The 14,778-nt window shown below is 52.5% G+C and overlaps 1 protein-coding gene across 2 annotated transcripts; it reads left to right on the plus strand.

Annotated features, from left to right (window-relative positions):
- Positions 1 to 575: 575 nt before the first annotated feature.
- On the plus strand, positions 576 to 8,841 carry CHST12 (carbohydrate sulfotransferase 12). Of its 2 annotated transcripts, none has more exons than XM_067306207.1 (2): positions 576 to 629; positions 7,091 to 8,841. In XM_067306207.1, exon 2 carries the CDS (start codon positions 7,186 to 7,188, stop codon positions 8,443 to 8,445), a length of 1,260 nt encoding a protein of 419 aa, XP_067162308.1. In that variant the 5' UTR covers positions 576 to 629; positions 7,091 to 7,185; the 3' UTR covers positions 8,446 to 8,841. The 2 variants fall into 2 exon arrangements, with proteins under 2 accessions (XP_067162308.1, XP_067162307.1); XM_067306206.1 differs by lacking the exon at positions 576 to 629 and adding an exon at positions 861 to 939.
- Positions 8,842 to 14,778: the final 5,937 nt, after the last annotated feature.

Raw genomic sequence — 14,778 nt, forward strand, 5'->3', positions numbered from 1 at the left:
GTACTCGGCACTCGCAGCCCCGGCCGTGCCACAAGCCGAGGCCGCGACGTCCCAGAGCTGCCGCGGGGGCAAGGCCAGCACGGCGCTCCTTTCCCTGCTCACGAAATGGCCTTTTCCCTCCTCCTTATCACTTCTTACGACTGAGAAAAGGGACTTAAAACTTTTCTGCGCTTCCCAAGCAGCAGCTGTTATCCGTGCTGGCTGCGGTCAGCTACCCCTCGCTCCTAGGAAGGACTGTGGGGACTGACCCCCCTCCCCGCCCCGGCGCCGTGTCCTTCTCGCCACGCCTCGCGGCGGCCCCCTCCCTCCCCCGGGCCCGGCCGCCGAGGAAATGGCTTCCCCCGCCCTGAGGCAGCGGGGCCGGGGCCAAGGTCGAGGCCGAGGCCGGGGCGCGCCGGGCGGCGCCGCCAGGGCAGGGCCGGGCCGGGCCCTGCCCTCCCCTGCCCTCCCCTCCCGCCGGCGGGCGGAGCGGCGCCTGCGCCGCGGCCCCGCGGGGACCCCCGTGCCCGGCGTCTCGCGAGAGGCGGCGGCGGTGACGGCCGGGCAGCGGCGGGACGGGGCCGGGCGGCCGCAGGCGGAGGGGGAAGGCGACAGTGGCGCTGCCGCCGGCGCCGCTGCCCGGGCGGGAGGTGAGCGCGGCGCGGCCTCGCCCGGGGGCAGCGCGGGAGCCGGGCGGGGGCTCGCTGAGGCGGCGGCGGGAGGCGGGGGCCGCCTGCGCTCGCAGCCCTGCGGCGAGGGGGGCGCGGGGGGCCGCGGCGAGCCCGGGTTTGGAGCGGGGGCAGCGAGGCAGCGGAGGGTCCCTTCCCCGCGGCGCTGCCGGCGATAACGCGCGTTTTCTTCCCTGTCCTCCAGCACCGGCGCTGCTCCCCCGGCCGGCGGCGGGACGCGGCGGATCCCGGCGCCCGCTGCGGAGCCCCTCGGCCGCCTTCCCCGCGCCAGGTACGCCCCTCACCGCGGCGGCCGGCCCCAGCGCCCGGCCGGAGCGTGTCGGGAGGCCCCTCGCCCGCGGCAGCGGGGCGGCGGCGGCGGCTCGGCTGCGCCTCCCTCCCCGGCGCGGCGGCGGCGGCGGCGGCGGCTGCGCGGCGGCTGGTGCCTGCTCGCCCCCGGGGCGGCGGGTGGGTCTGAGAGCTGCCCTTGCTTGAACTCCGAGCCGTCTGCTTCCCCCCCCCCGCTTCTCGTGCGAGGCCTGTGGCTCAAAACCAGCCCGTCTGACATCCGTGGGGTTTTCGTGCGTGCTAGGCTCAGACCCGTGCTGCGTCCGGGCTCGGGACCTTCTCAGGGCCACGCAGCCACGGGAGCAAAACCGGGAAGCCCTGTCCTTGAGGGAGCGTTTCCATCTCTGGTGAGACGGTGGCTTTTAGCAGAAGACTGAGCGTGACTTAGTTAAAGCGAGTAATTAATTCCGTTTGAACCGTATCGACAAAACTTCAGTACGCAGCTGAACTATAAACAGTAGAAAATGATGCTTAAATAAGGTATTTCCAAGGCAAATATAGACAGCGTGAGTTATGGGGCTCTGATTTCCAGCCCGTTCGGAGAGCTGGTGTTGACACGCAACAAATGTTCCAGGTTTTTGTTGGCCCGAGCTGTAGGCACCGAGGCTTGCTGAGACTCTTCCTGTGTTTGCACGGCCAGGGACGGTGGGTGTGCTCGCAGCCCGCGACAACTATAACGGCTGAACAGAACATGCGTTTGGGGAGCTTCCTGATGGGAAACTTAGAAATATGGTTATTAAGACTGCTTGCAAGTATGTATATTAGAAAAGAGGAGACTGGTGCTGCCAAGCCGGTACAAGCTAAGCTTTGTGACGGTGGTGGGAGGGATAGCTGCGTAGATTAAAACTTTTTTTTGATGGTCTTCTCTAGCGTATATATGCTAAGTTGAGGTACAAGACACAACACAAGCCCTGCTTTTTGCTTACGCTATGCATTTATACCAGTGTAACTGTTGATGTAATTACACGGGTGAAAACTTCCCTAGTCTACACAAGACACCAGATTTTGGAAAGTTGAGGAGAAGCAATTTATTGAATTATGACAGAATACATGAAATACTTTTCTGGTAATTGGTACAGTCTCCATCTGATTTGAATGATGGGAGCCTGCTGCTCGTTCTCCCACACCTAGAGAGAGTAAATAACTTCGTTTCACTTCTCTGGAGCCTGCTTATTCCCTAAGCCTAGCCAGTAACAGGTGTATTCCACTATATGTGGGTAAAGAAGCTAAACGGATCAAATGATTGCTGGTGAAAGAAGTTGCCACAGGAGGAAGCATCAATTTGTATTTCTTTTCTATATAGCTTTTAAAAGTTTTCAGTCTCTTTTTCCCTTGCCCCTTCAGAAGCAGACAAAGCTAAAACAAGCTATCTGAAATCCCGTGTTTCCCATGTGTCGAATGAACAGGCTCTGGAGGGAAGGGGTCTGGTGCTTGGTGCCTGATCTGTGCCTTGTGCTTCCCAGAGGGATTAGGAGGAGTGGGAGAAGGGAAGAGCTGGGAAGATACAAAGCAAGAAGAGATGGAAGCTGCAATGTAGTCTTTGGAGACAGTCTATTTGAAGACCATCTCTGTTCATAGAGATATGGGTACGTACCAGTGCTCCTGGTACATACCCATAGGTAAGTTGCTTTTTTTTCCCATGACGAAGAACATGCCTTTCCGGTTTTGTGAGAGAACGGGTAGAGCTGGAGTTACTTTCTTTTGCAAAGGGCGGCTGGGAGGAAATGCAGTCACTGCGCAGAAACACTGTAGAGAGGAAAGCAGGAAAGAGCCAGGAATTAAGCTGATGCACGTTGTTTGCCCTGAGAACAGTTACAAAGTGGCCACAGAGTACAAATAAGGTTTCTAAATCCTGAAGGACCTGGATCTGCAGTGGCTTTTGCAAAAAGAGCAAAAGGGATACGTTCACCCTTTCTGGCTTTAAATTTGACTGGTCTAGGACCTCAGTGATTTGACAGGACAACTTGTCATGGGATGGGACCCGTGCTGTTGGACCTCCGTGTCTTTTCCAGGCCTGAGATGGGGAGAGTGAGTCATGGATTCCCACCCAGGCCAGGTTCAGTCATGCGATAATCATGTAACGGGGGGCTCCACAGGATGATTTTAGCACTCAGCTTATTTCCCAGTTTGCTAGTCATGCTACAGAGGCAGCTTTGTAGTGGATGCTGGTGTGCGTCCTTGTTGGCTGATGCCCTTGAGCTAAACTTGAATGTAAATTCTTGGCTTCTCAGTGGAGGCTTTTTCTTCTGGTTCTGGCAAGGAGAGGATGAAAGCGTGTTCCCTCTGATGTGCACAGAGACCTCTAATTTGTGCTCTCGGTCTGGTGTCTTTTATGAAGTGCTTGGGAAGAGGGTGTTTCATAATCAGTGGAGTAACTCTGTAAGTAACTCTGTTTCTTGCAGAAGGTGCCTCATGAGGGGAAATTAGGTTGCATTACTGTTCTTTTCCAGAGTTCCCCTCTGGCACTGGTAGAGTTAATGCAAGCATAGTCATTTCGATTCTCTGCTGATCACTGCTGTGTGTCTTGGAAAAGCAGAATGCTCTGGCAGGCCTGTGTGCTGTGTCCTGGAAAGCAGGCTTGAGCCCTTGGGGTGCACTCAGTAAAGCTATGTTATCGTGGTGGCTTTGATGAAGAGCATCCTTCCATTTACCCAAAGGAATGTGTGCGTTGGCATGCCACACACGATGCCTTGGTTGCTTCCGTCACTGCTGAGAGGGCAATTTGTCCACACTGGGGTGGGACAGCCTTGCAGAGATGCTGGCAGGCTGCTGCAGTGCCCGAAGCAGTGGAAGTTGCTGAGTATAGAGAAGGCGAAAAGAGATGCTCTGCTGCTTTCCAGAATTACTGCATTCCAGCCACCCTAAAGGTCTCAAACAGCTTTGGAGACCCAGTGTGCTGGGGATTATGTGCACAGGAGGCACTGTATTCATCCAGAATAGGAAGCAGTCCCTGCCCTGAGCAGCTAGTAGTCTCAAAAACAAGAATGGATTTAGGCAAAACACAAAACCAGAAATGTGCCAAGCAGTAGACTTGGCAGTGTCACTCCATTATCTTCTGTCATTGGGCTGAGATGCTTGGCCTGAAGTGCTGACGCACATATATAATTTGCCCCTTCTTTAACTCCGTACTCATCGTTCTGGGTGATTCTTCTTAGATCTGATCTGTCCTCAGTCTTAACTAATGAAACGTGGAGAATTACTGCTGAGTAATACCTGCCTCTTGCTCCACAGAGCGCAATGTGTTATGTCTGCAGTTCTTCCAGCTCCTCTTGACATGCAGATTAGGAGCCTGAATCCAAGAAACATGGTATTTGGTGTTGCAGTGCAAAGTCACGTGTTAAGTCACCAGCTACACTGAATTTCTGGCTTACCTACCTCCTAAGTGTAAATAAACACACCAAGGTGGAAAAACCCCAAACCTTCAGTTCTGCATTTTAGGTCTTTTGGGACAAACTGAGCTAATACTTTGATATGTGATGATATCTGGTATTGTTCTTCTGTTTATCAGTAAATTCCAGTCTAATGCTTTTGGTCCAGTGTTTGAAACCAGGACTTTGGTTGCTAAAATCTGGCATTCCTGAGGTTTAATCTCAGCCTTGCTTAGACAAGTCTCTTAAATTAAGGCCTCTGTGAGTTTCAAAGGTACTGAGCAGATCTCCCACTGCTCAGTACCTCGTGCATATGTGGACTCTCAGCTTCTTTGCATCCCTGTACAGTGTGGGGCTGGTGCTGTTCGAGAGCTGTGTATGAACTGGCTGGGGAACAATCTCTGTGTTTTGGGGGAAAGAGACCCAGTCCTCATTTTGAAAAGCCTCCTTTCAGGGCTGCTGACAAGTTTTATTTTCACAGCTGATGTTTGTAGGGTTTGTTCTGAGTCATTAGACAGAATGGGGATGTCTGCAGAAAGAGTGGCTCTTGTTTTGTATCTTCATCTGCTTTTCTTATAATCAGGTGTTGGACTATACCTGGAGGGAGGGAAGGGGGGTTTGCAAGGTGACCACTGTTTTATCTGGCTTTTGAAGTTAAAACTTGCAGAGAGAGACTGTGTAAAACAGCAAACCTTGGATTCTCTCTCAAAACATCAGGTAGCTGCTCTTCCCTGTAATGCATTATCCTTCCCTGACTGCCTGTGCCTGCTCCATGATCCCAGGGTGCTTGCTAACTGTCAGAAATGTTAAACCTCAGGACTGTCTGGTCAGGAGCATGAACAGCTTCGTGTTCGTTTGCCAGGCAGGGAGACGGAGGCACAGACGCTAAGTTCAAAGTTAGCAGGTGTAGCCGCTTATTTAGGTAGGTGAGTTTTTGGAAGGCCAATCTGAGATGCCCTGAGTGCTAACTGAGCCTGTAACCACTGATCATCCCCTGGGACAAACCTACAAGCTAAACAGAGTGGGTGTCCTTGGGAGGGGAAACAGATTAAGATTAAATGATTTATTCAAGGTCCTGTGACAGAGCTGGGAATAGATTAGCCAGTTGTCTGACCCCAAGATAAATTACCTTACCTGGGCATGTTACCTCTTTCCTTCCTTTAGGTCTGGCTGCTCCCACCCTCTCTCAGGCACCCAGAGGTACTTCACTCATGGGACAGTCGGGCACTGTCGGCTTTTTCCCTACCTGCTTCTGAAGTTCATGGCTAACTCGGGCAGAGAGCAAGCCTGGTTTGCCAGCCTGTCTCTACACTGAGCCTTTGCAGCAGGTTTCTTCCAGCAGATCTCCCTTGAGGAGCTTGTTGGTGGCAAGGGACTGGGGGTCAGCAAGGAAGTACCAGGTAGCACTAAAAAGATGGGACTAGCTGAAGTAAAAAAACTGCTGCACCACCTGGAAAAGGTGTTCTCAACTCCCTTTGTAACGATTTCCACTTGTCATTGGTGATCAAGAGCAGTTAGGGATGAAACATAAAAGATGTTAAGCCAGCAAAAGAGGTCTTGACTCAACACACAGTCCAGACATGCACAGAGATTTACTAGAGCATCTTTGATCTCAGGAATCATTCTGTTAGAAATAACCATTCCTTTGGATTTCTACTGATACTTGGCTTTTATCAAGGCCGTGTTCCCCTGGTTTTCATAGGAAGGCTCTTTGTCTAATCACTGCTGCTGACACAGTGGAGTAGCTACCAAGAAAGGTCGTGGTGGCGGCATCTACTGGGTGCGTTCACACTGATTAGGTCAGATGGGGCGTTTGGGTCAGTGGTGTCCTCTGGACAGGGGTCTGCTCTGACCTCTGTGGCAGCGGCACCCTCAGCAGCATGTTTGTGTCTTGTTAGGGCCTTTGTTTTCAGCGCAGTGGTAGAGAGCATTTTCATGAGGTACATGAGACCTCAGTGTGATGATAAATGTTAAAACCGTTAAGTGTTAAAATCAAGCCCTTTTTCTTCCTGTTGTGTGCTAGATGTGTTTAAAAATCAAGGAGATCTGAAAGACAGTTGGTTCTGGATATTTTCTATACGTAGCTGCATTTCTTTTAATATTCTCAAACTTTTCTCTGCAAACTTGAGGCCTGGAATCTTAATATTTTATTTTTTTTTTAGTGAAAGCAGAGTGTCTCATGAAATCACATGACTCCAGAAGCTGGAGATTGATGAACAAAACATAGTTGCTATGGAAACTGGTGAAAGTGCAACACATTATATCTTCTTTTGCGCAGAAAATTGGAACTTTCAGTCAGTTACAGGCTGAGCTCTGAGGCCCCATGGAGACCTAAAGATCCAGTCCTAACTCTGTCCCATGGTTTGCGGGACAAAGTGCAGTTTTTTCGTTCTCCTGGACGGAGGAGTTGGTGAGAGCTGGAGCAGCAACTGAGGGCTCTAGTCTGCCCCAGGAATGCTTTGAGATCTGATGTCCCCTTCTGTTCCATTGGAGAACCAGACACTATATTAACACTGCTAAGGGAGGACCTACAAGGGGGGGTCAGGCTTTGTCTCCAAGAGAGTCAGTGCTCTCCGTGTGCTCTTTGAGGGCACCTGAGGTCCACACAGCTCTTCCTATGCAGAACTGGACAGTCAGCCTTGCACAGAGTCTTGATCCTGCAAAGTCATTCTCTCCAAACCAGAGTGCTTGAGGGATCAACTAACTTTATTTCTGGTACCTTTCCAGGCTCCTGGTCTGCAGCACCATGCTGGAACCCAAGCCTTATTCTGCAAGCTGGAGGTGAACCCAGGTGAGAGCCAGCTATCACAGTAGCTGTCAGGATGACCAAAGCACGGCTCCTCCGTCTCTCTGTGGTGCTGGTCTCCATCTTCATGATCCTCCTGATCATCGTGTACTGGGACAATGTGGGAACAGCTCACTTCTACCTGCATACGTCCTTCTCCAGGCCTCATTCCCCAGGGGCCATTCCTGGTATCGCTGAGGGTGAAGATTGGGAAACCTTGCCGGATGTGGATGAATTTTTGGCAAAGCTGCTTAGTTCGAGTGTGAAACGGAACATCTCTATCAGCAAAAAGACAGAGCAGCCACTCCTCCAGGGCTCCAGCAAGCCTGTGGCAAGCAATCTGGAGGAGAATGTGCGAGGCTATGACTGGTCTACACATGATGCCAGAGCCAGCTTGGACCAAGAGAAACTGCAGATAGAGAGGCAAAGAACACTGCGGGAGTTTTGTGCCAATTCTAGCTTCACCTTCCCCACCAAGGAGCGCTCCTTCGATGACATCCCCAACTATGAACTCAACCACCTCATCGTGGACGACCGCCACGGCATCATCTACTGTTATGTGCCCAAGGTGGCCTGCACCAACTGGAAACGGGTTATGATTGTGCTAAGTGAGAGCCTGCTGGACCAGGGAGTCCCATACCGGGACCCTCTGGATATCCCGCGGGAACATGTCCACAACACCAGCACCCACCTGACTTTTAACAAATTCTGGCGCCGCTATGGGAAGTTCTCCCGGCACCTCATGAAGATCAAGCTGAAGAAGTACACTAAGTTCCTCTTTGTACGGGACCCCTTTGTCCGCCTCATATCTGCCTTTCGCAGCAAATTTGAGCTGGAAAATGAGGAGTTCTACCGGCGTTTTGCCATCCCTATGCTAAAGCTCTACTCCAACCATACCAACCTCCCCACCTCTGTCAGTGAGGCCTTCGGGGCAGGCCTCAAAGTCTCCTTTTCTGACTTCATCCAGTACTTACTGGACCCCCGGACAGAGAAGATGGCCCCCTTCAATGAGCACTGGAGGCAGGTTTACCGGCTGTGCCACCCGTGCCAGATAGACTATGATTTTATTGGGAAGCTGGAGACACTGGATGAGGATGCTGCTCATCTATTGCAGCTCCTCAAAGTGGACAGGCTGCTTCGCTTCCCTCCCAGCTACCGGAACAGGACTGCCAGCAGCTGGGAGGATGACTGGTTTGCCAAAATCCCACTGGCTTGGAGGCGACAGCTCTACAAGCTTTATGAAGCAGATTTTGTGCTCTTTGGCTATCCCAAGCCAGAAAACTTGCTAAAAGTTTAAAAGTGATTGAGTGGTGGGTGTGGGAGGGAACATCTGAAATACCAAAAATGTTTAAAGCCGTCTCATTTTTGCTCTTAACTCCCTTTTCCATACAGGTTGGTACAATGGAATCTATTTTTTCTACTGCTTCCCCTTCTGTTTTTGCAATAATGCCAGAGTCCAGGATATTCCAGCCAGGTGTGCATATGCAAAAGATGCCTGGATTTTTCTGTTATCATTGTTTTTCAGGTCTTCTGTTTTTAAACGTCCCGATGTTTTGCAATGGGTCTCTGCCCTCGGTCACTCTGCCAGCTGTGTCCTTCAGTAGCTTTTTATTAATACTTTTTAAAAATTAATATATTTCAGATATTTAATACAAAGTGTGTGTTGTGGCAAAGGAAGGGAAGGAATAAAAAAAAAAAAGTCAAAGAAAAACTGCAAGAAATAATGCATCTGCCTCTGTGTGTTGTTTCAGGGCTGTTTGTTACAGAGGTTTGCAGAGCACCCGAATCTCTTCGGGAGCCGGGTTTGTTGGTGGTGCCTTTACCAGCCATGTCTGCTTGCAGCAGCTCTGAGTTGGGCTCGGGGCAGGCCGGACAGGTCCCAGCCCGGCTCTGGCGACCAGCGCTGGAGGAATACCAATGCCGTGGTGATGCACACTGCTCCGTGGCCTGGTCCCTAGTGCGTTCAGTGCAGCTCCCTCTGGGATTGTATTATATCCACATTGATCCAGAGCTTTAAGGGGATGTGGCAGGGATGCAGATAGTTATCCCTGGAAGAAGAAAAAATGAAAAATCCTTTCGATCAGCGTGTGTCAAGGTGAACTCAGAGTTCGTTTGTCCTCAGAGCACTAGTCACTGCTTGTGACACTGTGTCCTCATCCACTGCGTTTCCGGTTATCCCAAATAACTGATGCAGATTTAATCATCTGCCTTGCTGGGTCCTGCTGCAGGAGTGATGGTTGCCCAGTGCTAGGAGCACATGGGCTGCTTCCCAAAGGAAATTAATGCTTTTAGAGACACTTCTTGTGTCTCATCAGCTGAATCTGTGTTTCCGTCCTCGCTCTGAAGTGCTCTGCAAAAACTGGCTGCTTAGCAGATTGGGCAGGAAGCTCTTTTGGCGCTGAAATTCTTAGTTGTTTCCTTGGGCTGTAGATGGTATCGGTGCTTAATATCAGGCAGGCCTTGGGAGGCCGCCTCATGTTCTAAGCAGACTTCTTTAAACTGTCTTTTTACCCGGTCTCTTTCCAAGTCCATCGGCAGGCATGACTTTCCCTCTCTCCTTGCTCCTCCATCCCTCTGTACACATGCCTCTTCTTTGCATTGCCTGCTCTTACTAGTGAATAGGCTGTATCGCACTTTTTACCTGCAAATTAAAGGTAATAGCTAGTAGTTACGCTAGAAGCAAAGGATCTGTTTCTCATCGTATTCACGCCTCTCTCCTGTAATTTCTGCAGAGATGCTTTCAGTTTGAATCAGCCTGAAGCCACGATCAGGTTCTCGGTGCTTTGCTCTTTACAGCTTGGGGAAAAAGGAAGTTCCTGTTTCTGAGTCATTATTTAAAACTAATAATAGAAAAGTGTTGATCTGTTCAGTTTTTTTTCTTTTTCCAGTTAACAGCTAATTGCTGCAAAACAGAAAGATGTTGAGAATCTCGTCTCTTGTAATTGGTGATCCCGGGAGTCTCTTGGTTCCTGTTACATTTGCATTTCTTGAGGGTGGGTTCATCCTGCTCTTCGAAGATACAGCATGGGTGTTTTCATCTGTTGTCTTTGCAACTTTTTTTTTTTAATCTGAATTTAATTGGTGCTTAGTATTTGCAGACGTGAGCATCTGGGAACACAGCGCAGATGCGTCGCCAAAGACAGCATAGTCTGAGCTGTGCAAACTTCCTTGCAGCTGCTTCCCCCACACCTGCTGCCCCGGCCGCGTCTCCCTGCCCCTCCAATCAATCCTCTGCCCAGGGTGCCGCGCTACGCTCGCCCTGCAAACGGGCCCTTGTGCCCACCGTGTCCGCACCTCGGTTGTCCTGTGCTTCACGGCCGTGGCTTGTCCCGGGCGGAGCGCTGTTGTGATGGTTGCAAGGCAGGAACGTGTTTTCAAGGTCGCCATCGGGATGTAAGTCATTTGGATTGGAGAACGATTGGTTGCAGGGTGTTATCCTTCTAAACCGTCGTCTTTGGCAGCAATGTCCTGGTTGTGCAATTGGCAGAGAACACGTAAAATGGCTGCAAATGCTGCATGGCAGCTGCTGCGTGTGACAGGAGAGCGTATCCTCTGTATTTAAAAACTATATAGCTGCCTTGTGTTTTAAGAGCAATATAAGAAAAATTCTCCCTTTACTTTCAAACCTCAACCAGAGAGGGGAGAATTTGTGCACTGACTCCTCTGCTCCTTCCCCCTGCAAGCTGGGTAAAGGACGGCTCTGGGGTGAACGCCGGCGTTGTGTGCTAATGCCACCCTGTGTCGCCCTGAGCTCTGCAAGGCCCCAGGGGCAAGGTTCAGCAAGCCCCCTGCAAGCTCCCGGTGATCCCAGCACTTCATCAAGCACCCGCAAGCAGGAGGATGCAAGGATGGCACGAGTCTGTGAGGGCTCTGTCTTCTGTGCTCTCCCCCTGCGAAGTCCAGGCTGCGTTTGCAGTTAAGCCCTTGGACCAGCTTGACCATTTGGCCAAACCCTGGTGCTGCTGCCTCTTGCCACATCTCTTGTTGCTGCTCTTGGAGACGCTGGCGGGGAGGAGCAATGCGGCTCAGAGGCAGAGGGTTCCCTCTGCAGTGGATGGCTTCTGGGTTCAAAATAGCTCGTTCCTTGCTGCTCTTTTCTTTTGGAACCTCCTCCCTGTCCTTCCACTGCTGTGAGCGTATTGTTAGGAAGTCAAAGGCGAACGGGCTGCGTAGCACGTTGTGGTAGGACCACTGCGCTGCCAGAACGGGGACAGAGCCTCCGGCTTTGGGAATGTGCATTTTTTGTGGGTTTCTTGCTCTGTTCTGATGATGTACAAGTTGGGGGGGGGGGGAGAGAGAAGGACAAAGAGTTCAAAACCGGCCACGGCTCCTTCCCCCTGGTTTTCTAAAGGAGCTGGAATTCAGTATTTGACAAATAGTGGCAGAAGGATTGGCAAGGCCAGGCAGTATGCATCCCTACTGGACATAAGTCAAAAGAGGGCTGGAAGTCCTGAAGTTTAGATGGTTATGATGCTAGTACTGATTTTATGAAGGATAGAAAAATGCCTTGAAGTGGCCTGTTCACGTCTGCATAAACCTGGCTTTGTCATTTCATGCTCAGCCTGCAAAGTTGTGTCCTGTTCCCTTCCTAACTTTCTTTTCCTTGGTGCTGACTGCTTGCCCAAAGTCAGCACAGTGTCTCTAACCAGGCAGAACAGATGCGCAGATGCAAAAATAACCTGGGGTTTGACCGAGATGTTTCGAGCCAGCTCGAGCTGAGACCAGCCGTAGTGCTTGCTCAGCATCCGAGCCAGAGTCTTCACGCAGCCCTTCTATAGGGTCGGTCCCGTGCTGTACGATGCCGTATTCACTGCCATGGCACGGCGCGCGTGGCCTGGCCCTGCGGCGTCTACCTGCCCGAGGTGGCCTGCGTGCTCGGGGAAGGGCTGCCAGGCTTCGGAGCGGTTTGCTTTTTGAGCAGCGAAGCGGTCCTGCCAGGGCACGGAGCGTCCTTTACGCACGGATACCTTTGCAGCTCGGCAGCTTTTGCTTTAACTGTTTAATTCGCTTACAAGTTAGGAGGATGGCATTGCAGCCCTGTTACTTGCGGACAGCATACCTGGCAAAACGTCACCCTGGGAAAATGTGTGAGGTGAAGTGTTTCGGCTGCGCGTGTTGGATCTCTCAAGGTGGCACCGGGAGGATGGTAGGCAGGGATGAATGGCAGCATTGAAAGGGTGGGGAAGAAAAGGGAGTTTGTTCCCTCTTATGTAAGGCGGACCTCGCTGCGGCCCGCGGAGAAAGCTGGTGACTTGGCAGAGCCGTGTGTGGCTGCGGTGCAGAACAGGGCCGGCGAGGGTGTGCTGTGCGGGGACTCGACAGGCAACTTGCGTCACTCACGTCTGAAGGCTTGACCATGTTGTTCTCGCTAGGAAACTCTCCAGAAGAAGAAACGAAACGGGGGGGGTTTAATAAAGGCATTGCTAGCTGGCTGTTTGAGGAAGAAGAGGGGAGGGCAGGTTGCGACTGAGCCCGGAGCAGGGGTAATGCAGCTTGTGCATCCTCTCCTTGATTAAATCAAACCCGGGATGTACTTTGGAGGTTGGAGCTTGCCCTTGCAGGCACTGGTGGGTGTTTGGCCACACCAGCAGAGCAGTCCCCATGTGCCCCATGCCGGGGGGCTGCGCCGGTGAGCGGTGCCCAGCCTGGGACGGCGGTGGGGGCTCGGGGCCGAGCCTCTCGCTGCAGGCGCCGGGTCTGCGCGCGGCTCTGGGGCGGCAGCGGCAGGGAGCCAGCACCGCGCGGCAGCTCCGTGGTGGCCCATCTGAAACCCATTTGCTGTTCTCGGGTTCTGAGAAGCAGCGGCTGCTCTTCCCAGCTGGACTCGCCACTCCCCCTGGGCTGGTGGCTCCGTGTCTCACGTCACCCGGCGATTCCCTGCACCACCAGGGCACATCGACTCGGGGCAGCAGAGCCGGCTCTTCCTCCATCGTGCCAGCGAGCCCCAAGAAACGGCCAAGCAAGGCACAAGCAAAACCTGCGATCAGCTTTTCTGGCTGTGGCTTTGTGCACGTTCCCCCCAGAATAAAACCTGGAAATGGGGCCCTCCTTGCTCTGCAGCACTCCAAAAACACAGTCGCTGCATCTGAAGGTGTCGCTTCCTCGCCTCTGGAGCGGTGTCGGCAGAGGGAGGGTGGTGGGTCTCTGTGCTGTTTGCTGTCACCAGGTGCGGGGATGTGGTGTCTCACTCGGAAGTGTAGGGAATTCAGGAGCAGAACTGAATTGGTGCTTGGGGCCCTGGAAACCCCTTGAGAAAGCTGCCCTAATATCCGATGGAAAGCAATCAATCACCTTTCTGTAGGCTTTTCATTTCTTTGTAAACTGTTCCATGAGATTAAAAATTGAATTCCTGCCACAGGAATGGCAAAGGCTCCAAAAAAGCCATATGAAAAGAGATATTTTAAAAATAATCTATAGGTGCTAATGGAATAGCCTCCAGGACTGTCCTGGTTCCCAGTGCGACTCCGTCAGACTGGGGCAGGTGAGCAGGCTGTGCAGATGGCTGTCGCTCACCCACTTGTATCTTAGGTTATTGCTTCCCGACTTCTTTTCTTTGGGTTTTCAGCTGTTGCATCCTTGCTTTGGGGATCCTGAGGAAAGCAGGGTGCTGAGAGGGTGCCTTGCAGGTGGTCAGGGACCGAAGCCCATGCTGTGGTGCATTGAGGGGCTGCAGGAGCTTCTCTTGCAGAAGCTGCTGTGGGTACAGATGTGCGCCAAATCTGGGACTCCCGTTGCAGACGTGTGCCCAGCCCGCCGAGCTGCCACGTGATCTAGCCGGGGTTGGTCCAAACCATTTCCCATGTTCCTCCTCCCTGAAGGGACAGACCATATCCGTGAACTCTGAAAACTGGTGAAGCTTAAGATGCCTGCAGGCAGCCCGAAGTGGACTGTGTCCTCCTTGGACTGTGAGGCAGAGATCTGAGGAGCATGTTTTTAATTAGCAGCTCTGCTAGTCGTTTGCTCTATGTCCTGTAGCAAGTTGCTCAAGCTCTCTTCAGTTTGTCCCCCATGAAGGGGGATTGGAGCCACCTCCTTCCTGAAGGGCTTCTCGGTGGGAATTGTGTCCATGGGAGGTCTTGGAGTCTCTGGGTGGAGGCGGTGATACAGAGGTGCCCACCACGGGGGAGCGTTGGTGGGCAGGGCTGCAGCATGCTGCAGGGACAGCCCTGCGAAAACACCTAAATCCAGACTTTCCTCACCGCAGGGTGAGTCTGGAAGCTGTTGGCCTGAAAAGCGTCTGTGTTGACTGAAGAAGCGCTTGCCCTTTGGAGAGCTCGGGGGCTTGTGTGGATCCACGGGCAACACTCGGCTGAGGAAATGCACAAGGGTCACGGCTTTCGCTAGGACTCAGTCCCTGGTCAGCTTCCAGGCAGCTCCAAGAGGTGTGGAGCGTGCCGTCCCCTCCAAACAAGGTGTCTTCCCCCATCTTGGGAAATGCTGAGCATCCTTGACTTCCCGCAGGGGACAGAGAAGAGCGGAGGGGACTCAGCTAAAACGTTCACGAACGTTAAAGGGGCTGTTGCTTTTCACCTCGCGAAGGGTGTCACAGTTTTGTCGCAGGTTCTCATCCTCAGGATATGCTGAATCTGGCTGCCAGCCCTGTCAGACCCGAGTGTTGAGCGAGGGAGGC

The sequence above is a fragment of the Apteryx mantelli genome, chromosome 16 (genome assembly GCF_036417845.1).
Source record: "Apteryx mantelli isolate bAptMan1 chromosome 16, bAptMan1.hap1, whole genome shotgun sequence".
Lineage (NCBI taxonomy): Eukaryota > Metazoa > Chordata > Aves > Apterygiformes > Apterygidae > Apteryx > Apteryx mantelli.

Coding starts and splice junctions, on each gene's coding strand:
- CHST12 (XM_067306207.1), top strand. CDS start 7,186: ATGACCAAAGCACGGCTCCTCCGTCTCTCTGTGGTGCTGGTCTCCATC.